At 41.5% G+C, this 27942-nt stretch overlaps 1 protein-coding gene across 1 annotated transcript in view; it reads left to right on the forward strand.

The window, feature by feature from the left end:
- The window catches only part of LOC123230599 (zinc finger protein 383-like), a gene marked incomplete at its 3' end in the record, with an annotated part of 42036 nt that extends 16487 nt beyond the window's left edge, over positions 1 to 25549 (forward strand). The window contains exon 2 of the mRNA XM_044656731.1: positions 24938 to 25549. Coding sequence (XP_044512666.1) covers positions 24938 to 25549 — 612 coding nt within the window. The remainder of the gene's footprint in view (positions 1 to 24937) is intronic.
- Between the last annotated feature and the right edge of the window lie 2393 nt (positions 25550 to 27942).

A 27942-nucleotide genomic window follows, 5' to 3' on the forward strand; every position in this document is an offset into this window, starting at 1 on the left:
TGGCCCAGAGAGGGAGCCCCAAGGCAGGGAGGAAGATGGGCTTTTCTACACTGGGGGGAAGAGGGGAGGGAGAGCCCGGGGAGGGAGCTCCAGGCCAGCTCCTGCTGCTCAGAAGGGCAGAGAAGTCAGATGTTCCCTGGGCCAAGGGAGGCCTGTTGGGAGGAGCTTTGGCTGGAGCTCTATTCAGGGGGCCAGAAAGTAGGGGGAAGTAGGGGAAGGGAGGCAGGACCCTGAATGGGGAGACACAGCCAGGAAAAGGTGGAGGAGCTTCCCCAGAGGGACTCACTGAGGCTCCTTTGCTGCCTCTGCAGGGAGCCTGGAGTCCCAGGGAATGGCCTCGGAGAGGGACAGACTGCCAGCCCAGGTAAGTGCCTTCCAGCCCCACATGGAGCCCATCAGCCAGGGAGGCCCTTCCCTGGCTCTGACACAAGCTGGGCTGCAAAGCTGCTGCCTCCTTCCTGCTGGGCCATTTCTGTGCCCACATCTAGGGCAGGAGGAACAGCCCTTCCCGGCTCTCCTCTCGGCTTTGGGAGGGATTCCTGGGCCCCTGGGCATGATTTTAGGGCAGGCCAGACCCCAATAGCTCCCCCCTCAGGTGCTGCTTCCCATGTTGGATTTCTCCCCATCGCAAGTAAGTGCTGATGACAACCATTCACTCCTTCATCTTTCATGCCTAGGGATGGAGTCTTTGCTCCCCCTCTGCTTGCCTGACCACACACACACACACACACACACACACACACACACACACACACACACACTCTTCCTCNCACACACACACACACACACACACACACACACACACACACACACACACACTCTTCCTCTGTTTCTTTGAGTCTTGTTTGGCCAGGCCTGGAACAGAGCCTGAGGGTGTCCCCAGGTCTGTGCCTTCATCCTCAGAGAAGAAATTGTCCCTCTGGTGCTGCTCACTTGCTTCTGCCTTAAGTCCTCTGAGTCTTCGAGTCTGGAGGAACATCCTAGTCTGTGCCTGGCACTGCTCAGCACAAAGAAAAGGAAAACCATCAGCCACCCTCCAGTCCCCCCCAGTCTGACCAAGGAGACCCCTCAGCAGCTGTGTCCAAACCAGCTCTATGTGTGTGGGAGGGAGAGAAGCTCTCGGGGTTCTGGGAGATCTTTGGTTCCTGAGGGGAGGATTCAGCCTGGACTGGAAGGAAGCTCCGAGGCCAGAGGCAGGAGGGAGAACCTTCCCTGCAGGGAGACAGAGAGCCCTGGAAAGGCCCAGAGTCAGACCAGGGAAGGTCTTGGCCAAGGCTCAGCCAGGAGGCCCATGTCCCTGGGTCAGAGGAGGAGGAAGAGGGAGGTGTGAGGGGAGAGGAAGGGGCTGGAAGGTCACTATCTCCAGTCGAGCCTGTTGTAGGAATGGTCAGGGTCCTTGCCAGGGACAGCCAGAATCGGGCATCTGGGGAGGCCCCAGAGAGCTCGAGCTCCCTGTGGCTTTTGTGACACCCCCCCCCCCCCACTGGCCTTCTGCTGCTGAGCTCCCTGACCCAGAGAGAGTCTGAGGAGTTTTGGGGGAGCCCAGGAAGGGCCTCACACAGAAATGGGGCCTTTTTGTCAGAAGAGGAGCTTCGAGTGTTCTTGAGCAGAGCTGTTTGTACCAGAGCCAGCAGGTAGCTACATTCTTCCCCTGTTCAGTAGAATTCCTCACTGGTTTAGTCCTTCCCTTGTTGGACAGGCTGGAGAGAAAGAAAGGGGCGAGTTTGTGGAAGACCTGAGAGTGTTCTTTGCAAATAGGGTGAGGGAGGTCCTGAGGGAGACATCCTGGCCTTGTCTATGAGGGATCCGGCTTAGGGGCAAAGGATGGGGATACAGATAGGCTGGAGTGTTTTATGTTCTAAAAATCTGCTTTCAGCAATCTGGGTAATAACCCTCTGGGGTGAATGTTCTTATTCTCTTCATTTCACAGTTGAGGAAACTGAGGCAAACAGAGGTTAAGTGACTTTTCAGAGTCACAGCATGTAAGGGTCTGGGGTGGGATTGGAAAGCAGATTTTCATGGATTTCTACCATTTTATAACTCTGTTATCACTATGTTTGTGTGCCTACCTTCACACAACCTCCTCTAACACTGATGGTTTCCCAGGTTTTTTTCTTTTTTTGGCAATTTGCAGGGTATGAGATGAAGCCTCAGCCCTGTTTTAGTTCCTGTTTCTCTTGATTAGTGACTTAGACTAGTGTCCATGTGGCCTTGAATCCTCAGCACTTAGGAATCACAGAGGCCAAGTTATAAGGCATATGAATCAATTATTTAAAAATATTAAAAAATCCAAAATAAAAAACAATCTCTGACTGGAATATAAGAGTCTCCCAGGGCTTAGGTCTGAATTTCATCTCTGGCTTTTTGGTCATTCTTCTCCTTCTGGTCTGATTTTCTTTGTAGGTCATCTTTCACCTTCTTTGCCTTGTTTTCAAGCTGGCCAATTCTGGCTTTCAAGACACTATTTTCTGTTTCCAGATGACTTATTTTGCTTTTTACGTTCTTTTCCCAATTGTCTTCAGTCTCTCTTAATTGTTTTTTGAATTGTATTTTGATTTCTTCCAAAGCCTGTGCCCAATTCACTGGAGTTTCTGTGTTTTTGCTTGGTGTTCCATGGACCTCCTCTGTTCCATTTGCTCTTTGTTCATTACTTGGATAGAAGCTGTCATTTGTAATTTCCTTTTTTTCTTTTTCTGTTGTTTACTAATTTCCCCCCCCCCCCCCAATCTTGCTCCTCTGATTATTTGCTGGATCTGTGGATTTGGGCTATTCTGTCCTGAAGGGGCTTCTCTGCTCTGCTGATTGACTAGGTTAGGCCGATAGTATTAAAGAGCCCTGAGGTCAGATCTTCCTCAGCTGGCAGCAGAGGCTGAAGGCCCATGTGGAGGTATGGAGGCTAGTGGGAGCTGGCAAGGCCCTCAATGGAGTCTGTGGGGGAGGGGTGTTGGAGATTGAGCTTCCCTGGCCTCTGGAGGCTTTTTTTCTGCCCTGTTGATAAGATTAAGCCAGGGCAGAGTTGATCTTTGGAGCTGGATGTGCCCTGAGGACAGAACTTTGAGAAAGGGGGGTGCAAGATGGAGAGTTTTGGCTGTGATTAGGCTGCCCTCTCTGCACTTCTCCTCTAGCTGCCTCCCTGCTATCTGTGTTCAACTCGCTAAACCTGGCCCTGGGATCCTGGGATCTTCCTTCCCTTTCCCTTGAAACTGAGAATTCAAAAATTCAGGTTTTTTTTGTTTTTTGTTTTTTTTTGTGTACCTTTTAAGTTGACTCCAGTAGGAGGATCCCCCAGCTCTGCCCTGTTGTTAGATTTGGTTTTCTGTCCCCTCGAAGCACTTTGTTTTTTATTGGTGTGGAAGGGTTTTCAGAGGTCTGGACTTTTGCTGCGTCTAAGCCGCCACCTTCCCAGAAAACCCACAGGGCTTAGGTCCACTTCAAAATGTACACTCTTCAATATAGCAACTGAAGGTCCAGGAAAACCTTTTCACGATTGTCTGGTCAGGCCTGAAGCATAGTCCTGAAGGTTTCCCCAAGTATGTGCTTTCATCAGAGAAGAAATGATGCTCCTCATTTCCTTCTGCCTCATCATACTAGTCTTTCTAAGTCTCTCTGGCTTCTTCCTCTTTAACATTTCTTTGGTTTAGTCAATGAGTATGTAGAAAAGCCCTACTCTGCCAGGCACTATTCTAAACAAAGAAAGAAAAAACATTGCATGCCCTCCAGATCCCTCTCAGACTGATGGAATAGATAGATTTATAGTGGTGTATGTGTCTATGAAAGGTTTATGGGAGGTATTGTGAGAGGGAAGGCTTTGACCAAGAATCACTTGTTCGGAAGGTAGAAATTTAGCTGAGACTTGAAGAATGCTCAGAGGCCACAATGACAATGGAGAACATTCTAATCATAGGAGACAGCCAATGGAAAGACAAAGAATCAGAACTCAAAGATCAGTCCAGAGTCTGGGTTCCCCTGTCTGAATCATCCATGCTGGTGGGCCAAAGAGAGGGACGATTTCCTTCAAGAGCACCTTAGCAACAAAAACTGCTATGGCCTGGGCTCTAGGAAATGCTTTCAGCCATGTGGTCAACTGATCCACTATGACCAGACAAACTTTATAATGTCCAGCCTTAGGCATAGTAATAAAGTCAATTTGTAAATGCTCAAAAGGTTTGTAAGTCAGAGGATATCCACCAAAAGCTTTGCCATGAAAAGCATGTTGGTTGTATGCCTGGTAAGTGGGGCAGGCTGCACACACTTTAGAGGTTTTATGGTGGTTATACCAGGGGCTCTCCAGACCTTTTTAACTGAGTCTACCATAACCTCAGTGCCAAAGTGACTGCTTTTGTGAATGGATAAATATATTTGGTGATAGGAACTCCTCGGGAGTATGGGTTTTCCTTCAGATGACACCCATACCCCATTGATCTATTTTGCTTTAAATTTTTTCCATTTTCTACTTCCTGTTCATTTTAAGAGAGAGACAAATTTCAGTTGTTAGTAGTTGTCAAAACTAAAATCCACTCAGGTCCTTCTAAAGCAGCAAGCTTTGTTGCAGTATCTGCCTGGTGGTCCCTCTAGAGATGAGGTCAGTACCACCTGTAGGAGCAGAACAGTGGACTACAGCTAGAGCTTCAGGTAGTTGGAGAGTAGAAAGCACTTCATTATTGATCTCTGTGTTTGTGATAGATTTTCCAGCAGAGGTTAAAAACCCTCTTTGGAGGTATAGCATATCTACTGCATGGCATCTTCCAAAGGCATATTTAGAGTCTGTGTAAATTGTTGCTTTCTTACCCTTGGCAATTATACAGGCATGTTTTAGAGCTATCAGTTCTGCACCTTGAACATGTAAGGGTTAAATTAAGTTTAAATTAAGGTTAAATTAAATTGACAAAGTGATGAGAGCAGTTTAACAGAAACTGTGTTTAATCTAAGAAAGAAGTATAGATAGACAGATAGAAAAGAGGAAAGAGAGATTATTACTATTATATCCTATAAATATACCTAAAATTCCTAATACTGCCTAAAATTTTCTAAAACCTATCTCTTACTGTCTTCTCAGGACAAGTTCTGCCTGGCACACCAGGCCTGATCTATTCTACTCTATGTAGAAAGATTCACTAACTCCCAGCTCCCGAAAATAATGGACAGCCACCACTCACTCCTTCAATCAGTTTTCTATAGCAGCCCAACTGTCAGTAGCCAAATGTCAGCAGATCTTTGCCTCAGAGACAGACCTCCTGCTCTCTAGAGATCCCAGCGGCAAAAGACCCTCAACTGTCAGTGGCTGCTTCCTTATCTCCTCACTCACCAAATGTCCCCTCTCACTTCCTGTCCGAGGGCAGTCTACTTCCTTCCCTCAGTCCTGGTCTCCCTGGTAACAGAATCTTCAGCTCTGGCTCACTGATTCCTGTCAGTTCTGATCTACTTAGAAATCTTGACAGAGGGAGAGGTTAAGAAAATCCCTTTAACAAGCACTTATATGTGAGGGCAGTGAAGCTGACCCTAGAGTGGCAAATTCTGTGATTACAGTAGCTCCAGTGTAGCATATGCCATCCCTCATGAAACCATCAGTGAATAAAACTAAGTCTGGGTTGTCTAAAGGAGTGTCCAGGAGAAAGATTCACAATTATGCAATGGTTCTCCTGAAACTGCTAAATCTGGAAGTAAGGTGGCAGGATTAAGGACTGTACAGCGTTTCAAGGTAATATTTTCATTACCCAACAAGGTTTTCTCATACGTAGGGAGTCTTTGATCTGAAAATGCCTGTGTTCTATGCCTTAACAACAATGCCTCTACTTCAGGTGGGCACATTATGGTTAATGGGCACCTCAATACTAAATCAGCAGATTTAGTTACTAACAAAGCTGTGGCAACTACACTTCTAAGACAGGAAAAAGGTACCAGCTTCCTTGCTCCACTAATGTCCTCCATTTACTTGGTAACTTACATATTAAGTCTTTTTGATCAAAGGAAGAATAGAGAAAATGAAGTGAAATTACTGCTCTTATAATTCTGGCCAACTGTATTGTTAGGAAAAAAAAAGATCAGTGATTTTGAGCCCACAGTTCCTACCTTCAGGGACTTGATAAATTTTTTTGGGGGGAAATGTAAGACAAGGGGGTGAAAGTATTATATTTGAATGAGAAAAATGGATTATTACATGGAAACCTGTTAAGATGTAACTAAAGTTAGTAAGAAAAAAAAGAGAAAGAAAAAAGTACCACTGTGCCTATACTTACTGTAATTTTTAACATAAAAGAACTTTGTCCAGAGCTTTTTCTGTATCTCTGGAGGTGATCCTGTGGTTTGAAATATTTTGGTTTTTATTTTGATCATTATGTGGTTTTTCCTAATTCCTTTTTACTGCTGGTATGAATACCATGTGATCATGATGAAAAATTTCTTGGACAATTTGCTATGATTTTTTTGGATAAATTTTTGTTTGAAATTCATGAGGTGATGATCATGAGTGATATTGGCTTGTAGTTTACTTTTTGTATTTTGACTTTCCCTGGTTTAAGTATCATATTTATTTGTATCATGAATAGATTTTGGTGGGACACTTTCTTATTTGGGGAACTTTAGGTATCTACTACTTGTTTACAAATTTGAAAGACTTCTCCTGTCTTCTGATAGTTGGAATATTTCAAGTTTTGGGAAGTATTCCTTTATTTTTTGCGGGTTCCAGGTTTCACTAGCATAAAACCACAGGATATGTTCTGTTATAAACATGATGTTGATGTATCCCTTTCTCTCTAACAGTTGCCCAAGAAGGACCTTCAAGAGGATAGATAGATGGGTAACCTCTCCAGGTCCAACCTGGGGTTGGATACATTATTATTTGGGCTATTGATTTGCCTTGGATGACGTTTGGTATCTGACTGTGTTTGACTCCCTCCCCAAGGGTTGTGATATAAGGACCACTCAGGAAGATACTTGTTAAATTCTCTATAATCAAGGGAAGGGTAAACAGGACAAGGATTGGGGATTGGAGACCCTATCAATCTATTATTTATAAACTAGTTGACAATCAGGACTGGAGGCTATTAATCAGGTGGAAGCTGGAGATTTACTCTCTCCACTACCTCTGGCCAAGCCTGGCCACAGCCAAGCCAGAGAATAGGGAGTGCTATGGATGCAGCTGTGTTGGTGATCTTATTCTCTCAGCTTTCTCACTATCAGTGTTGGTGATGCACTAGTTCTCACAGTCTTTCAGGCTTTGTAAGCAAACCTACTCCTTAGGTTTGCAATTTTTCAGTTGAGTCAAGTTTTTAGGCTTGTCCAAGGATTTATCAGGTAGCAGCATTGCAACAATTCTTGGGTTTTAGTAATCATTTCTTAAGGCATGTATTTAAGATTATAACTTGTAAGTTTTGAGATTTCTCTCAGAAATTAGGACATTCAAAACTTGTTCCCAAAATAAAGGAGTGGTGGTATCTCATATATATATAATAAGCTGCTCAAGGAGAGGATTCTTCTACTCTTCAAAAGGAGAGATTGATATCTCTTATGGAGGCCACCTAACTTCCCTACTTTTCTATAGGAAGTTGCCAATCTATGATTACTAACACTTGAAAGAAGTGAGTTTGATCACTTAAAAGGTTGGGAAGTTTGAAAGTCCAGTGACTCTGTCTGCCTCAGGCTGATAGGCCAAAATGGCTGCCTTTAGACATGGATCTCTTAAGAATGCAATCTGACATCTAAATTAAGTTGACCAAAGGTTTAATATAGTAAACAAACAAGGACCAGGAATGGGAAGGAGGGCCAAGTTATCTCCCGAGCTCTAAACACTCTAAATCTCCTCCTTCCAATCTAAGAGGTCTGCAGGGATCTGTCTTCTGTGACTTGCTGCTAAGTAGCACCTTAATCTCTGTTCTGTACCCCCAAAATCCCTAAATCTAGCTTCCCTGACTAAGGCCACTCCAAAACAGTCTTTGGTAAAGGCAGTATAGTTCAGCTTGTTAGAGTAGGATTCAGTCACCAAGGCCTTACAGGCAAATGCCTGCAGGTGTCTTAGAGTACTGACAGATTCAAGTCTCTTTAAGGCTGGCTTTCTTCTCAGGAACACAATTGTATCTTCAAATTCAGATCAGGAACAAAAGGCAGGAACAGATGGGAAGCTAAATTCAAAAGCTGGAAAGCTGATCTGAGGGTTCAACAGGTAAACTGCTCCTCTTAGGGAAGGTCAATGAACTCCCTTCAGGAAGTTCTCCCTCCAAGTTTCGAAGGAAACAGGAACCCAGGTCTCTCCTTCATGCTTCAAGTTCTCTTTTTCTGTCCTGACACTCTTTTGGAACTTTCCGAGTTCTGTCCATGAGCCACTCAGTTTTCCAACCTGTATCTTTTTGCAACTTACTCTTCCTATATCTCTTCTAATATACCAAATCAGTGTATACTGGGGAATAAGGCACAATTTCATTCCACACAAGAATTATCTAATTCCCCTCTATCTTTTAATATCTTCTCTTTTTTTATTCTTATTTTAGATCATTCAATTGAATTTTTTCTAATTTTTAAAGTGTATATTGAGGTTATTCATTTTATCTTTCTATTTTCTTAATGTATGATTACAAGGAAATGTTTTTTCCCCACTTAGAACTGAGCTGAATCCCAGAAATTTTATCATATTATTTTGTCGTGATAATTTTCTTTTACAGACTTATTCATCTTCTGTGGGATTTTGTATTTGACATTTGTTTGCAGTATCTCAGTGCTTTACTATATGGTTAATTTTTATAAAAGTTCCGTGTGATACAAAAAACATGCAGGTTCCAGTTATAAGGTGCAATAAATCTTTTAAGGTGCTTTTCAGAAATCTGTTTATCTCTTCTGCTTTCAATATGTTATATATTTCTTCTCCCTTTTCTTCACTTAGTCAAATGTATTCCCCTTTTCTCTTCCATTTCAAGTAGTCTGTTTTTTAGTGTTTTTTCCCCCTTCATCCGTTTTTGTATCCCTTTCCAACAAGGCTCTCCTCCTCTATTACTCCGTTTCTCTTTCTGTTTTATTTAGATTCTCATTCGCTGACTCATAGCCACAGGAATCATCTTTTCTCTCATTTCTCTGTATACTTGATACACTCAAAGTCTCCTACATAGGTGTTGTAAGCTCTGCCTTCCCGATGCTGTCTGCCTCTGCTTTGTGAGGGTTAGCCATTGGATTCCCCTTTTCCAGCCATCCTGCAGTACTTTTCACAATAATGTATATTATTGTAGGTGTCACAGAGAACACTTTTCCATAGAGGAGAACGTCCCTTCTTACTGAATTGGAGAAGGATTAAGGAATCATAAGAGCAAAGAGTTAATTGTGGGAACTGATTAAATCACACTCTCCATCTTGTGACTCAGTTCCCTTTCTGTTCAATTGCATGCCTAGTCCAAATTGTGAGGAAAGTGTATTCAACTATGAGAATTGGGAAAAAGCCTAATTAATTACATTATTTGAACCTAGTCCTGCATGGCTGGGAAAATGGAGCCTTAAGTAAGGACCCAGCAGGGTAAGTCAGATTCTGAGCTCGAGGGAAAGAATTTTCTTCTAATTGTACATCTCGAGCAATCCATGTGTCATCTAAAAATTTGATCCGTGTTGATCAATCAGTTATTGTTTTCATGTTCCTTTGATTGTTCACAGATATTCAGGAAGGAGTGGGAGCCCTTTTCAGGGAACTCCATCGGTTCCCTCTTCCCCCTTCCATCTTGGAAAGTCCTAATCTTTTCTCCAATTAGAAATCAGATTGCCTGATAGTGAATTGTTTCCTTTGAATAAATTGCTCTTATTTCATTACTTGGTTTTAAAGCGTATAAGTCTCCTTTCCCCCTATATTTGAAGTCTAGCCCTAAGCTCGGAAAAGGCCCAGAGCTTTATGTGTTAGGCAGGTGGAATACATTGTTTTAATAAATTGATATTCTCAGAAGATCAAACCTTTCATTACTCAGAAATTTCAGCTTTTGCTTTTTACACTTGACCTCTTTCTTCTCGATTTGCCTGGACGTCTGGACCCCGAGCCAAACTAACCCTATCCTATTCTTGCAATTGCCTGTTCTCTCTCCCCCAACACACACATACACAAAGGTTGCAATCTTCCCCAAATCAAGACAAGCAGGCTGCAGGCACTAACCCTCTCTGGCCTCAGTGCAAGGCCCTCATCTCCATCTACCCATAAGAACATTCATCAGTGGAACCCTTTCCACTTCAAGGTAATGTCCAAATCACATCCTGCTGGGACTATTCAGAAAAGGGGTGGTGGGTCTGCCACACTCAAGAGTCTCCACTACAAATCATTCTACATTCTGCCACTGGAGTAATTTTCCTACTGTGCAGTTCTGATTGTGTCACTCCCCTACTCAATAGACTTCAGTGGCTCCCTATTGACTCCAGGATCAGATATGTAATGTTCTTTTAGCCATTCAAAGACCTTCTTTACAGTCTTACACCTTATTCTCCAATTTGTATTCTTCAATCCAGTGACACAGGCCTGGATTCTTTCAACTGCAGGAATTTTTAAAAAATCCCTTACCTTCTCTCTTATAATTGATTCTAAGTATTGATTCAAAGGCAGAAGAGCGTTACGGATTAGGCAATGGGGGTTAAGTGACTTGTCCAGGGTCACATAATTAGGAAGTGTCTGAGGCCAGATTTGAAACCAGGGCCAAGTCTTATCTCTACATCTACTTCTGTATCCATTGAACAACCTAACTGCCCCAACCCTCACCTTCCATCTTAGTATTAATTCTAAGATAGTAGAATAAGAGGGACTAAGCAATCAGGGTTAAGTGACTTGCCCAGAGTCACAGAGCTAGGAAGGTGTCTGAAGTTAGATTTGAACCCAGCTCCTCCTCACTCTGGATCTGACACCCTGTCCACTGGTGTGACCTAGATGCCTCTGGCTCCAATCATTTTTAATGGCTGTATCCCATTCCTGGAATATTTCTTCCTTTCCAGTTCAGAACGCTGACCTCACTTCCCTTAAATCCTAATTAAAACCTTCTACAAGAACCCTAACCCTAACCCCACTAAATTAGATTGCCTTCATTATTTTCTATATCTCCTAGGCAGACCTTGCTTGATGTATTTTTTTTTTTTTTTTTTTTTTTTTTTTTTTTTTTGCATAGTGTGTTCCTCCATCATCGAGTTTTAAGCTCCTTGAGGACAAGAATTGTCTTGCCTTTTGGGGAATCCCCAGGACTTAGCACAGGGCCTGGTGCATAAAAGGCACTGAATGTAGACGGAATGGAATTGAACATTTCTAGTTCTTGATATAACCTGAGTATATCATTCTCTTGTCAGTCTCCGCCTGCTCTCCCAGTTTGTCCTGTAGTCCCACAAAAGATGCATTATTCACCTGTAGATGGGACATCACAAGATGTTCCCCCTGATACCCTCCGTCTTTGGCTTCACTGTTACCCTACCAGGTTTCTTCATTTATCCCTCTCTCTCTCCTTGTGCAGTTTTAGGAAGAAGCTAACCCTTATTGTCTGTTGTTACTCTGCTACAGTTGTTTGTCTGGAGTTATTCACTCCTCCTGCTTTGTACTGTTTGGGGTTTTCCAAAAGTAAATTTCAGGTTTTCTTTCTAAAAATATTTCGGACTATTCTTCATTAGTGAACATTTACTTTTTTGGCCATGATCATTAGGCTCACATTTGCAGGTGTTGGGAGTGAAATTTAACAAAAAGATAAACTGAGGCAGTTCTCCAAACAAGATAAACAGAGGCATTCTGCCTGTCAATGAAGAAGTCGATGGCTACCTCAATTTTTAAGTTTGGGGGAGAACAGAACAAAGAAAAGATAAAGAATTGAGGGCAACACAATTGGTTTCAGAGCTAGGATATAGAAACACTATGATTGATTGGAAGTTTAGTAAAAAGGAGCCAACCAGCCTTTGAGTTCAAATGCAAAGTCAAAGCTCTGAGGTTGGACAACAGAATAACCATCTTTGAGGGATTGTTTGATGGTGAAAGGCTACTACGCCCGACTCCTTATGACTCACCTGAATCTTCCAAGGTCAGCTAATATCTTGAAACAAAAATAAAACAGTGATTAAGTGCACAAGATCTGGATTTTATAATTAACCTATTACTGATGAAATGAATGCCAAATTTAAGTCAAGAGGCAGAGAACCATGACTCGGGCAATTATGGGACAAAAGCAATTAAGTGTAAATAGGATCAATAAAGAAATGATACAAGATCAATTCAGTCTTCCCATAGGCTAGGTCAGCCTGGACGGCTTCTTCAGTTCCAATGCTTTCTGGAACACATTCTTATACTTCCACTGGATTTGGAATACAGTGGTGTCATTCCAGTGTCCTTTCCATTGTATTAGAAGGTCTTTCTCCTGAAGACTTGTAGTACCTTATTTTGGTTTTATGCATTAAACTCTTTGATGTTACCACTACCTATCTTGGAGTCAGTAGCCTTAAATTTCATTCTGAAGGCAGTCTTTGAATTCTTTCCTCTGGATTTTCATTTTCTATGTCCTGAAGTTTTATCCAATTCTTTTTGATTATTAATTTCATTAGTGCATTTCCAACTGTGTTCTTCTGGGTGACCTGTGATCTTTCAGTTGTCTGTGTTTATCCTATCTTTAAAATCAGTATATTTTATTTTGGAATTGGAAAGATCTTTTTTTTTTTTTTTTTACCTTTTTTTAAAACTTTTCTTCTAAGTTGTCCTTCACTTCTGTGGATTTCCATTCCGAATCTGTTGTTCTTTCTTTTGTTTTCTTTGGGGAGCCTTGCTATGGTAGGTTTTCTATTCTCTTAGTCTCAAGGTTCTAACTCTCACAATCTCACAAAGGAAGACAATGCACAAAAGAGGAATGAAAAGGGATTGCAGAGAGGGGGAGAGAATGTGCCCATATCAAGGGTATGTTGGAGAAATGTCAGACACAAAAAAGTAGAACCAGGTGAGAAATAAGATATTAGAGATTCCCTTTTTCCCAGATGTGGGAGGTTAGAGAATAAAAGAGGTTTGGAATAGCACCTGTTGATTGTGAGTCACAGAATCAATTAAAGATCAGTTATCAGTCCATAAGAGGACTGCTTTTCTTTGCTGAGAACATGCACAATGAATATGATGCAGTGAAAAAGAATGACTCGAGATCCCAGAGAAAAGAAAAGATTCATAAATTCTTGGGAAAATATAAAAAATAGCGACAAATTTCTCAGTTGTTGAGAAATAAATGAATAGAATGAAAGAAGTGAAATGCAAGACCATTTCAGGCACAGTGGCCAAACACATTTTGCACAGAGCAGCAGCAGGTTAGAGAGATAGAGATGATTCCTCCGAAGTAGAAGGGTATTTTCAGATCTGGCCAATCTCACCTTTATATTATCCATCAGTAGCACTCTTAACCCATTATCTTGACTCTAGTTCTTTGGTATGTTTAAATCTTTTCTTTCTCATAAAGAAAGTGGCAACATTTTTTCTCATGAATAAGCTCAAACCAAACACAAATTAATTAAATAATGTGTTTTTTATTGAATGAAGTAACTCTCTGTTCTTCCATCATAGCCACTCTTTTATTTTTGTTTAATGAAATATAAATAATAGATGCCGAATACACATGGAAGCAATCATGAAGCAAAAGGTTTTCACTGTGGTCCATCCTACCAAGAACCTCAAGGCCTGAATGTAACAACAGACAATTCTCCTTCACCTGACTGAAAACCATCCCAGATCACTCAGTCAAGTCCAGATGAATATCCCTTTAGAAACCTCCTCCTGTGTTCATCCAGATAAGACTCGATTGCAGTCATGCTGAAAACAAACTACATCTTTCCTTGAACTTTGTTCTCTTTTGAGGCATCACATAAAACCCTCTTCCCTCCAGAATGCACCACACTGGCAGGATTCTCATAATCTCTTCACAGATTTCAGGTGAGAACATATTGCTTATAAGTTCTGGTGAGAAAGAACTTCGAGCTGTCTTTTCTCCTCCACCAATCCACACAACTCCCAGATAGAGCATAGACTCTCTCCATGATCTCATAGGGAGACACCTTCCATAGTTAGACATTCCTCAATGTTATTCCAATGAGAGCTGTTTTCTCAAGGTTCAATCAGGCTCTGAAAGACTACGGTTTCGAGGGTTGACTGACACTCATAAAAGGTTGGGGGCCAGACCTGTGTGCTTCAGTTTCCTCCTGTAACTGGTGAGAGTTGGATTATTAGTCCTGACCTGACTTTCAGCCCTCTGTGCTCCGCCTTGGGCTGCTCTAGGAGGTGGTGACATTCAAGGATGTGGCTGTGGACTTCACTCGGGAGGAGTGGCGCCTCTTGTCCTCTCCCCAGAAGGAGCTGTACAAGGAGGTGATGCTGGAGAATGCCCAGAACCTGCTCTCTGTGGGTAAGGAGCCTCTCCCTGCTGCCCGAGTCTGCCATCCAAGGGAATGTCTTCATTAGTAGTTGGCAGGATTTGAAATATTTATTAGTTATGAGGAAGGGAAAAGTGCTAGTATGCTGAGTCCCAGAGACAAGCCCCTCTGCTGCCTAATTTTTCTACAAAGGACTTTGCATTGTGTAATGGGACCTTGGGGGTTCCCTTTGGTGCTCCTAAAGTCCAAGATCAAATCCATGTTGAAGAATCAGACATGGAAGTAATTTTGGAGTTGATTCTGTCTCTCCTCTACCTAGCCTGCAATTGTGTCTCCCAAACCCATCTCGGTAGACTGCTCAGGCAGATTTTCCTCCTAACCTCTTCCTTTCTAGGGTGGATCTGCTATTTAGGATATTGTTCTCTTTGACAAACATAAACTTGTAACTCACAGCTCCTGGGTGTCCACAGTAGAGCAGGTTTGTCCTTTATCTTCCTTCTTTTTGCACTAAACCTCTAGCACACACAGCTAATGAGAAAGGGAAGGAAGGGAATAAGCATTTATAATAACCTTCTCTTTTCCAGATACTCTTCCAAGGTTTTTTCTTTAAATTATGTCACTTTTTCTTCACCTTAATCTTCCCACTCGTTTATACCCATTTTACAGTTGAGGAAATAGAGATTAGATTAAGTGGCTTGTTCTGAGGCACCCACATAATAATTGTATATGGCCAGATTAAAACTGAGGCCTTCTGGACTCTAACCTTAGGTCTTTGTCCACTACACTTCTAGCTACTTCTGATTTTGTGAAAATGGAAAACTATGGAACGAGTCCATCCTTCTACAAAGAAAATGCACCAGAACCAAATTTTCTCATTCCATATTGGTTTCATGATCTTGTTCCCCCTCTTCTCCCCAAAAATGAATGCTTTGGAAACTTCTTCAGGAGTCCTTGTAAGCATCCTGTAGTCACTGCTTGCATTCCTCTGTCACTGTCAGGACTGATTGAGTGGCTGAGAAACAGAACTGGGAACAATGAGGAGTGGTTGAGTTCCACAGTGGAAGAGGCACAGACTAACCAAAGTGGACATTCCAAAGGTTTATAGGAGGTTCAGGGAGTGAGGAGCAGGTAGGGTGATGGGACAAGAGCTGATCCCTCAAGGTCTCAGTGTCTGAGACTTCAGATTGATCCAGAACAGTCACCCTTTTCCCCAGTCTGAGGTTAGAAGTTCCTGCCAGAAGGGAGTGTGTGACGGGATTGGCCTTCTGCTCATGTCAGGTCCCACGGCAGAATAACAGGCACACCCTATCCTGGGTTCCCAGCATTGCAAACACTTAGGGGTGAGTGCAGACTCATGTGGGAACCCCCGTGAGCCCCTCTCTGAATGGAGTCACTGGATTCACATTGCTTTCCCTTAAGAGAACCCAATGACAAGTTTCTTTCCATCTTCCTCCCTAATTGATTCCCCATGCGCAGGGCTTGCAGTTCCCAGAGAAGATGTGATCTCTTATTTGGAGCAAAGGAAAGCCCTGTGGTTGCTAGAGCAAGAAGTCCCGAGGAGCTGCTATCCAGGTGAGTGAGGTAAAAAGTGGTGTGTGAGAGCCGTGATTAACAGACATTTCTCTGTGCTGTAGTGAAGCATGAGAAGGAAGGCCCTGAAGGGAAGGAACACTAGAGAGGTCTAATGTGGGGAGGTGGCCTGGGGCTTTAGGAGAGCCAGACTGAGGATGCTGGGGGAAAGTATAGCATTGAAAACAAGGGACAGGCACCGGCACAACAAATGGCCATCTCTAGCAGTTTAGCCCTGAATTCGAGCACAGACATAGGACGATATTTTGTGGGGATGTAGTGATCAAGTGAGAGTGTTTGGAGGATTCAAGAGAAAATGTTTATTGGTTATAATATGAGAAGAGTCATTAGTTCATTAGTGTGGGAAAGATTAAAAATTAAAGAAAAGTATGAAGACTAGAGGAAGAAATAAATGGAGTTGAGATGAGGGATGGGATGGGATTCTTTGAACATGGAAAGAGATTTTCTTTAGCTAGGAGAAGAATGACCTTTTTCTCTGATCCTGAGACCAGAGAGGAAAAGGAGGCAGCTGATCTGGGTGAGATGTGGAGGATAAAAGACCTCTGCAGAGAGGTTCAACTTTTGTGCATTGAAATATGAGGCCAAGTTCTCAGCTCAGAAGATGAGGCAGGGAGTGGGAGGAAGCCATAAGGGAAGGCTGAAAACCAGGGAAATCTTTGGAAGGGTGCTGTGGTGGGTGGCAAAGGAAACCTATGAGGGAGATGTCACAGGATTGCCTTGCCATGGTGAGGACCCAGCTGAGATCAGGGAGCCTCAATGTAGAGTGGAGCCAGGCAGCTGGTTTCCTGATTTTTCTTTTCTCCACTGACCTGCAGCACATGAGGAGGAGTAAGGACTGCTGCCTTCCTTGGAAGCAATCCAAGGCTAAGCTTTGTCATCAGCCCCAGGCCCTTTCCTGGTCTCTGGGCATCAATCTTTGTCATATTCTTGGAGAAGCAGGTGATCACACGACACACGATCTCAGTTTAGGGAGATGAGAATCTAGAAAGAAGTCTTTGGGATCTTCAGGATTGGGTCTGCTTAGGTTCCAACAGAGTTACTGTTGACTGCTGAGAAATAAAGGCCAGAAAGAGAGAAACATGGCTGAGGCCAGAGCATGCATTTCCTTCCAGGAGAGAGACCAGAATGCCAGGATCCTGGTAGAGCTTGGGCCTGACATAAGTCCTGGGCCCAGTGAATAAATATAGATTAAATATAAAATAGATTCTAGGAACTGTGCTAAGCCCTGAGGATACAAAGGAAAGACCAAAACAGTCTGGGCTGTCCTGGAGCTCACAGTCTAGGATCCCAATGTGGAGGTGGTTTAAAAAGATGATCCAGGGAGAAAAGTGTGTTGGGGAATGGAAATGCGTTCAACAGGGAAATGAGGAAATAGAGGAATGAAGAGAATGACAGTTTAAGAAGAAAAGTAATCAAAGGAGGAAATTATCAGAATTATAATGATAAAATAAAAGCCACCATTTGCATATAGCACCTTCTATGTGTCACACTGTAGATATTTTCTCATTTGATCCTCATAGGAACCCTAGGAGTTACTTGATCTTATTATGCCCGTGTTATAGTTGAGGGGAGGGAGACAGAGCTTCTGTGGAGTCCTAGCAAGTTTCTGAGGTAGAATTAGAATGCACCACTACCAGTATTGGGATTTTTAAGAAGAATATCATGAAAATGTTGGCATTTATATGAGGAAGAAAATAGGAAGAGAATTATACAAGCTTTCTTGCTGAGGGATGAAAATTCCTTTTTTTTTTGGTTTTACCTCTTTAAGCAGTCAACAACATGCTTTGCTACCTAACCTGTGAAAGATTTGTTTTTCCTAAATAATAACTATACTTGGAGATCAATGGCATATATCACTTTGTTTTGTATTTTTTTTAAACAATGTTTATATACAAAGCCACCTTTGTAAGGATAGGTTTTGTTCTACCACTGGAAAATTAGCTACACTCTTACTGAAACCACTTAACAACTAACCTGAGTTACCAAATGATTCCTTTAAGAAACTCCCAGATAAAAAAATTATAACATAAATGGAGGTAAGCTCAAATCAGAAAACAAACTGTTAGATTGAAATGAACATTTCTAAGTTCTTATTTTCCATAAAGTTTATTAATCACTCGAAATAGAAAAAGAAGATAAGCACGTATTTTAAGTCTCTTTCTTACTCTAAGTCTAACCATGTGTAGCTCATCTTGCAGGATTCTCCATCCATCTGACCTGCCTGCTCAGGGAAGTAGAGCAAGCCCCGGTGGGGTCCATCCACACCCTTTTTACGTTCATGGATGCAGTGCTGGCATGTGAAAAATGAGATGAACTGGGTCAGCAATCCAGGAGGGGGAGGGGATGAAATTCCCTCTACACACAACCACAGTATTGCAGTGAGTGGTCAGCGAAGGGCTGTTTTTGTAAAAACATTGTGGTCAATGATGGTTTCATAACCAGCCTCTACTCTGCCTGTCTAGTGACCTGGCTTTGCAAAGACTCTGCTGTCTCTGCTGCAAGAATGCAAACTGAAATATCATCTCAATCTTGTGATTATAAACTTGATGAGTTGGAATTGCAGGGTAACCCAGGAATGGGACTATTTACTCATGTGTAGTGACAGCCAAGGAGAGTCTCTGTATGCCTGTGAGCTTGAATGGCCCAACTTCCTGGCAGTTTGGAAAGAATTTGATGTCAAGTTGAAAAACTAAAAGACTGTTAAACTTAGTTTGAGGTGTCATTGAATCCAGTCCCAAAGCATCATATACCTATTTATGATCATTTGGAATCACTGACATTTCTAAAAATGGGAAATGCCATTTCTTTGTTTAAATTTTATTTATTAGAAGAATTTTATTTTAGGGAAAAGAGGCATCTCTTATATTTTACGACTTGGGTAAATACAAAAAAGAGCACTGATTTTCTTCATTTGATTTCAGATAATACAACAGAAAAATAAGTTTGAAAGCAGTCACAAAAATTACATAATGCTTACAGATAAGCTAGATTATGAAATAAGAATATGTTGTATTCATGCACCCAGTGGTATCATACCTATGAAGATAGGTAATGAAAATAAAAGCAAACAGGAAAGATTGAAATTCAGTTGTCTAGTACTAATGACAGAGCATGCCCAATCACAAGGTTTGGTCTCAGCTGCCAGGATTTGGGTCAAATCGCTCAGCCACCATTCTGAGGTCATGGTCTGAGTTATAATAATGCCAGCCTTGCCAAAATCGCAGGTTTGTTATGAAGAGCCAATTTGGTCATATATGAGGCTTTCTGTTAATTAAACTGTTCTTTAGATTTGAGGTAATGGTATTTTCAAAGGATGGATTGTGCTCAGTTAAGTTGGATGACTTTTCTTCTTACTTATAAAAGGGAATTCTTAATCCCTTTCTCTAATTTAGAGATGTGTAGGGATTGACCAGCCCACAGTGAAAGGAAGTAGAAACCAGAGAGATAGGAAGTGAGGTAAGAAGGGAATATAAAGGGGCCAATGTCAGTTGGTCAGGAGAGGAAGTCAGTTGCTGACAGGTGCTGGCAGGTGTGGGGAAGTTGACTGCAGGGAGTGTATTGGGTTGGTCTTCATCGACAGACATAATTGGGGTTTGATTAAACACTGATTGGGTTGGTTTTGGTTGCGTGGATTGGGTTGGAACTTTGTGGGTTGGTTGTTATTAGTGTTTGATATAGGCAGTTTTAGAATTTAGGGTTAGGGTTAGGTATTAGGCAATTTCTTTCCCTACCTCTTTCATATATTTCTCTCCTTTACTATATTCATTTTACTCACTATATTCTTTTACCATCTCTATTTTAATAAAACTAAATTGTTAATTGTTAAAAGCTGCTAGGTTTTCTTTTCTCTGGCTTAAAGGGATAATATTAATTTATAACTCTACTATAACCCTTACATTTTTAGTTGGCGAGCTAGCCAGGACTAATCCTTTGATTAATTCTTTTAAAATCTTGTGATCATTTTCCTTACTTTTTTTACTGAAACTATCCCTAAGTCAAGTTCCTAGCAGTTAATTCTGTTATAGCCATTGATCCCAAAAATCCTGCACAACACTTAATCCTACCACCTTCCTTCCAGAGTTACCAGTTACAGGAGAACCATTACATGATTGTGAATCTTTAGTGTCCATGGCTGGAAAACTTCAAGATAATCTCCTGGGCACTCCTTTATTTATTTATTTTTAAAAATTTTTATTTTATTTTGAATATTTTCCCATATTTACATATTTCATGTTCTTTCCCTTTCCCCCCCAACCCCCCACCCCCCTATAGCTGATGCAGAATTCCACTGGGTTTTACATGTATCATTGATCAAGACCTAATTTGGACACTCCTTTAGACAACCCAGATCTAGTCTTATTCACTGATGGTTCTTTCATGAAGGATGGCAATTTGCCACTCTGTGGGCATCTTCACTTCTCTCAAATAGAAATGCTTAAGGTGCAGAACTCACAGCTTTTTAAAACATGCCTGTATAATTGCCAAAGATATGAAAGCAACAATTTATATGGATTCCAGCAGCTGTAAGAATTAAAGTTGAATACTTGAAGTATTGTATTTTAAAGTTTATTATCTGACAAAATAGAACCGCTTGACTGAGTTTTTTCTACCTCCTCAAAAGTCCTTGCTCCACCAAAGCCACTCACAAAAAGGAAAAGAGAGCTAGACACAGAACTCCACCAAATTTATATCCTGTCTACGTCAGCACATAATGATAGGAAGTGAGTGAGGTTCTGAGAATCATAGTTTTTGCTGATGATTTTAGTTTCTCTGGGAATCAGTTTTTAGAGTAACAGATTCTAATTTCACAATCACCCCTGAGATCCTTTGGAAGACTAGTCTCCCCAATGGATCTTGTAAACATAACCAACTTATAAATTACAATAATTTGTGGATAAAAGGGAAAGAGTACAAAACAATGATTGCTAGGTACATTGACAAAAAGCCAATTAGGGCAGTTGAGGGACAAACTTTTTAAAGAGGGGGCCAAAGGAAAGGAAATGCTCATCAGTCTATTTCTAAGGCAACTCTTTCAAAGTTTCATTGTGTTGTATCCTACTGATTGTATTTGTCAGATTAGGAATAATGTCGCATGGCTGGATAGAACATTTCAGGGGGCCACATCTGGCCTATCACTGAATTAGGAGGTAGTCCCCTTTGGCATAAGAGTATATATACAAAATAAATATGTTACAACCCCCCACAGTACAGTTCCCAAAGTTCATTCTGGATCTTCTGGTGCAGCGTGTGGTGTCTGCAGGCATCTTCATGGCGCCTTCTCCAAGCAGTTCACTTCCTGGATTCTGGGAGGTAGAAAGTTTCTTAACTAGAAAAAACTAAAACTAGAATTTTATGACAATTATACAATCCCCTCTGAGGAGAGTGTTGACAAACACGGATCAACTCAGGATACACAAATTTTCACTAAGAAAACAACTTTATATAAAATAGTAGTATTAGCAGCTAATTTGAGAAAATCTTTTGGGTCTAAAGTATCACCAAGAATCTAGATCATTCTGGTGGAGGTAGATTAAGCTGAAGAGTTAAAAATCATTCATAAGCTACTTAGACTTCATGGGAAAATTCTTCCTTGGGCCCATTAGGGATACCATGCCTGTTTGTTTTAAATTCAGAGAAGTGTCTAGCAGACTCCCTATGGACATGTGGGAGACTTTGAGACTACATTACCCATGATTCCAATGGGTCTTAGGGCGTTGGGACGCCAAAGGTCCCCACGTAGGGGGCAGTTTAAATTCAGAGGAGGGCCTAAAGAATGCCTCTTGATCTTCCTGAGGAGCTGACTGACGCACAGAGAGGATGGGCTCTGGCGGTAAATCTAAAAGCTAGGCAGGCGCGGTCATATATATATTTTACCAACATGGCCATGGCTTTAATTAAACTACTAATTTCTCTTATATCAGTCTTTATCATTTTTAATCGTAACATGCCCCTTTGGAAAACTTTATAAGATTATAACCCATCACAGGGGAACCATATTCCCTCCTTTGGCTTGAGACTATAATAGCTCCAAAAGTTATGACTTTTTTATATCTCATTCATTGTACTATGGAGATGAGGACTACAACATTGCTCCCACCATTGGCATGAGACTAACAGCTCTAAAAGGCATGTCTTTTATATGCTCACCCATTTTAATGTGGAGACAAGCTATTTAGGGGTACCATGTCCCTTAGAAAAACTTGCACCTTCTACAAATGCTTATTTGGGCAATAATTAGGCACTTCACTTCAGAAGGCCCTTTAAAATCAATTTAATTTTTTTAATATTAAATTTTTCTTGGACTTTCACAATGGTATTTTCTCCAGTCTAGTCATATAATTAAAGAGTATGTAACAGCATATGTAGCTAATTGTCAAGACACAGTAACTTAAAGTGATGTAGTATAACAGAACTTAAACAAAATAAAATCTTAAAACAAGCAATCAGCAAATACTATATATGACAGGATTCAGGCACTGAATTCAATAGTCCACTTTTCTTATTCTGATAACAGATTTCCATAAGACAATGGAGTCTGAAAAGGCTTAAAATCTACCTCCAGACTCTGTAAGGTTCCTTCCCCTCCCCAGGATCATTATCCATTTAGGTTCCTTTTGTCACACCTCTGGCGTCTCCCATAGTGGGGGAGAATTCCTCGATGAACATAGTGTGGAGGAATCCTGTATTAGATGTATTGTAGAGACTGCGCCAGCCAGAATGGCAAAGGGGTGTAGGGAGATGAATCTCCCCTGAATCTTGGGCAAGCTAATTGCAAGGACTAGTACACCCAGGAATGGTAGGGAAAAAAAATAAACTAAAACTGGGAGTTGTTTGAAATAGGCTCCAATCAGCAATAACAGCAGCAGCAAGAGCAGCAAAAGCAGGCAGCTGGGATCACCCAGGGATTTAGCAGCAGGAGGCAGCTCTGAAGATTTGGGGGGGGTAGGGATAGATGGGGGGGGGGTGGAAAACCCATGGCAGAAGAAATGTTTCTTTTTAAATGAATCTACTCAGAATTAAGAGTTCTGAACCCCACTTCTGCTTGCCATAAAATATAAGAATTAAAGTTGAGTACTTGAAGTTTATTATCTAACAAAATAGAATCATGTGATTAAGTTTTTTCTACCAGTCCAAAAGTTGCTGCTCCACCAAAGCTGTTGACAGGAAGGAAAAGAGCTCTAGACTCGGAACTCCACCCAATTTATATCCTGTCTATGTCAGCACATAACAACAGGAAGTGAGTGAGGTTCTGGGAATTGTAGTTTTTGCTGGGGATCATAGTTTTGTTGGGAATCATAGTTTTCAGGGTAACAGATTCTAATTTCACACAACTAAATGCCAACCACCAACCCAACACACTCCCAGCAGACAAGTTTCCCTGTAACTGCCAGCACCTGTCACCAACTAAGTTCCTCTTTTGACCAATTGATGCTGGCCCCTTTATGTCCCTTTCTTAACTCACTTCCTGTCTCTGGTTTCTACTTCCTTTTACTATGGGCTGGTTAATCCCTGAACATCTCAATGGTTAAAGGACCCCTAGGTCCCCACTTAAATTAGAGAAAGGGATTAAGAATTCCTTTTTATATACTCAAGGAAATAGAATATAAAGCAGTTTATGTTATGACAGTGGAGGAAAGGAGATATGGTTATATATGTGAATATGTGACTATGTATGTATGTTTGGTGTTTATTTCTTTCAGAAGGAGAGATCAGACCTGAAATGAAAGTGACTCCAACAGATGTGAGCCTTTCTGTGGAAGAAAGTGACCAACAAAGATCCATGAGTAATGGTCCTGATAAATTATCTTGGAGAGAATTCTGTGTTGAATCTCAAAATTCATCCACTATTGAACATCAAAGAATGCACACTGAGCAAAATTCTAGTGAATGTAATCAATGCGGAAAGACTTTTATACACAAGGTCAGTCTTGCTGGACATCAGAGAATCCACACTGGGGAGAAACCTTATGCATGCAAGCAATGTGGAAAGACATTTAGACTGAACTCCAGTCTTGCTGGACATCAGAGAATCCACACTGGGGAGAAACCTTATGTATGCAAGCAATGTGGAAAGACATTCAGCCAGAGCTCCCATCTTGTAGTACATCAGGGAATCCACACTGGGGAGAAACCTTATGAATGCAAGCAATGTGGAAAGACTTTCAGACTGAGCTCTTCTCTTGCTGTACATCAGAGAATCCACACTGGAGAGAAACCTTATGAATGCAAGCAATGTGGAAAGACATTCAGTCAGACCTCCCATCTTGTTGGACATCAGAGAATCCACTCTGAGGAGAAATTTTATGACTGCAGGCAATGTGGAAAGAAATTCAGACACAGCTACTCTCTTGCTGTACATCAGAATATCCACGCTGTGGAGAAACCTTATGAATGCAAGCAATGTAGAAAGACATTTAGTGGGATCCTTAGTCTTGCTATACATCAGAAAATCCACTCTGGAGAGGAACTTTATGACTGCAAACAGTGTGGAAAGACATTCAGTCAGAGATCCAGTCTTGTTGTACATCAGAGAATCCACACTGGGGAGAAACTTTATCAGTGTAATCAATGTGGAAAGACATTTAGATATAGCTACTCTCTTGCTCTACATCAGAGAGTCCACAGTGGGGAGAAACCTTATGCATGCAAGCAGTGTGGAAAGACATTCAGTGGGATACTTAGTCTTGCAGTTCATCAGAGAATTCACAGTGGGGAGAAGCCCTATGAATGCAAGCAATGTGGAAAGAAATTCAGTCGGAGCTGCAGTCTTGCTTTACATAAGAAAATTCACAATGTGGAGAAATCTTATGAATGCAAGCAATGTGGAAAAACATTTAGTTGGAGCTCCCGTCTTGCAGTACATCAGGGAATCCACACTGGGGAGAAGCCTTATGAGTGCAAGCATTGTGGAAAGACGTTCAGAAAGAATTCCAGTCTTGCTCGACATCAACGAATCCACACTGGGGAGAAACCTTATGAATGCAAGCATTGTGGAAAGACATTCAGTCGGAGCTGCAATCTTGCTCAACATCAGAGAATCCACAGTGGGGAGAAACCTTATGAATGCAAGCAATGTGGAAAGACATTCAGGCTGAGATCCAGTCTTGCTGGACATCAGAATATCCACACTGGAGAGAAACCTTATGAATGCAAGCAATGTGAAAAGACATTCAGTCAGGCCTCCCATCTTTCAGTACATAAGAGAATTCACACTGGGAAGAAACCTTATGATTGCAAGCATTGTGGAAAGACATTCAGAAACAGTTCCAGTCTTGTTGTACATCAAAGAATCCATACTGGGGAGAAACCTTATGAATGCAAGCAGTGTGGAAAGCTATTCAGAAATAGTTCTAGTCTTGCAGCACATCAGAGAATCCACACTGGGGTGAAACCTTATGAATGCAAGCAATGTGGAAAGACTTTCAGAAACAGCTCTAGTCTTGCTCGACACCAGAGAATCCACACTGGGGAGAAACCTTATGAATGCAAACAATGTGGAAAGACATTCAGTAGGAGCTGCAGTCTTGCTTTACACCAGAGAATTCATACTGGGGAGAAACCTTATGCATGCAAACAATGTGGAAAGACATTCAGCCAGAGCTCCAATCTTGCTGTACATCAGAGAATCCACTCTAGTCAGAAATCTTATGAATGCAAATGTTAAAGGGATTTTCTTAACCTCTCCTGCTGTCTATTTAAGAGGCTAGTAGGCCAAAAGTGACAGGAATCAGTGTTGTATTGAATTTCTGGGACAAGATGGTCACCATTTTTGAGTGACAAGACCGGCAGTTGAACACCTCGGAATGTACCCAGATGCCGTGATCCAGGGCAAAAGTCAGTTGGCGCCAATCCTATAAATACCCGCCAGGCACAGCACAAGTTGGCTTAGTCTGGAGCAGAACTTGGGAGGTGGGAGGTTAAGCCTGTACCTGCAACCCAACTTGCCTTACTGAGAGAGCTAGGGAGCAATTACCATCATTGTCAATAGAGCTGAGAGAGAACAGTGATACTGTCATTCAAAGATCACCAGTAGCCTTCCCTAATCTTTGGCTTGGCTTCGGCCATGTCAGGCCAGAGTTAGTGTGAGGGAAAAGAACCTCCAGACTCTACCTGATCTAGCAATCTCCAAAGCTTGATCATTAACTTAGACTATTAGCAATAAAGTTCCAAAGTCCTTCATCCTTTCCCTTGTTCCTAACCCCATTAATTAGAATTAAATAGTGTTTTGTTATATGTACCTTTCCTAAGTGGTGATTATATCCATAGCCCTTGGGAAAGGGAGTTTATCACGCAGTGAGATCCAACAGCGCTATCCAATCATTGCACCAATAGCCCTTGTCAATAATCATTCCAACCCCAGGGTGAAAAACTATAGAAGTTAACCACACATATAACTCAATGGTTCCTTGTCTGGGCAATTGTTAAAAGGGGACAGCTGACAAGCTCAGTTTAGCAAGCCTGTCAGGAGAGGACAGGCACAGCTTTTCTGTCAGCAGCACGCTAACCCTAACCCTCCAAATCCAGTACAACCTTTCAGAAGCCTCATACTATTATCCTTTATAACATCAGTGAGTCACAGCTGAATATACTATTGCCAGAGAGACCAGGACTGAGGGGAGGAAGTAGACTGCCCTATGACAGGAAGTGAAGGGGGGGACAGTTCGTTAGTGAGGACAGAAAGGAAACAGCCCCTGATAGTTGAACTTTTGCCTCTGGGATCTTTAGAGCAAGAGGTCTGTCTTTGAGGCAAGGGTCTACTGGCAGTTGACTGTTGATAGTTGGGCTTCTATAGAAATCTGAAAGAGCAAGTGGGAGTTAGTGAGTCATTTATAGCTAGAGTAGAATAGATTAGGCCTGGTGTGCCAGGCAAAAGAACCTGTCCTGAGATGGCAGTTAGAGATAGGATTTAGGAAACTTTAGGTAGTATTAGGAATTTTAGGTATATTATCATAGATAAGATTATATATATATAATATATATATATATAATATTAAAAATCTCTTCTCATTTATATCTCTCTAGCTATACTTCTTTCTTAAATTAAAGTTTCTGTTAAAATGCTCTCCTCAATTTGTCAAACTCCTTATTTTAACCCTTACGATACTTGGCAAGCCAGCTAGGAGTTTTATTAAATTGTTAATCTTTGGTTCTTAAGTTTTTATAGGCAATTCTATATGGTGCTAGACAGAACATTGATGAGCTGGCCCAGCTCCCAGGTTCTGATTTTTTTTAGACTATTATCATTTTGGGGAGCGTTGTTTCTGATAGGATTACTTCAAATATATCAGGTTTGCCAAATAATTTACCTAGTTCTCTTTTAGAAGAAACAATGGAAACAGGTTAATTGAGGCTCAACCTGCATATGTTGAGACTTTATTTGTATACCTTGAAGAACATATCTCAAATGGCCCAAATTATTGTTCAACTTACTGAAACCCTGTCTCTCCTACTTCCTCCACCAACTCCATGGCAGCTCAAGCAGAAAGCCAAGAGAAAGAAACAAGAAAAAATATTAAAGATACAGGCCTATTCCCCTTAGGAGAAGTACTGACTTTTAGTTCTAAAGAAGAGTTAGTTCCCATAAGACATCCAAAACCATTTATCCCTCAGGATATTGAGGGACTTAAGCAGAACAATCCTTCTTTTGAGGATGAGCCTATAACTGTTACCAAAAGGCTGGAAATCATGTCAAAATTTTGATCCAACCTGGATAGATTTTGAACATTTGTTAGAGGGATTGTCAAGGAAAAGGAAGAAAGATAAGGTTATCTCACTAATGAAGCTTGGGGAAGAGGAGCAGTTCACTGGCCACTAAAAGCCCCCAAATGGGATTTTAACAGTGAAGCTGATGACACTAGATTGTGTCAGGCTAGTGATTCAGTACTCAAAGCCATGAGAGTACGTTCTGACAGACTGGGTAGCTGGACAAAGTTTGACAGACTCAGACAAGAGATTGATGAAAATCCTTCCCTGTTCATGGACGGGCTTATTAAACTGGGAGGAAGATATATAGACCTATATTTGACCAGAAAAATGGAT

This window comes from Gracilinanus agilis, chromosome 1 (genome assembly GCF_016433145.1).
Source record: "Gracilinanus agilis isolate LMUSP501 chromosome 1, AgileGrace, whole genome shotgun sequence".
Taxonomy (NCBI): domain Eukaryota; kingdom Metazoa; phylum Chordata; class Mammalia; order Didelphimorphia; family Didelphidae; genus Gracilinanus; species Gracilinanus agilis.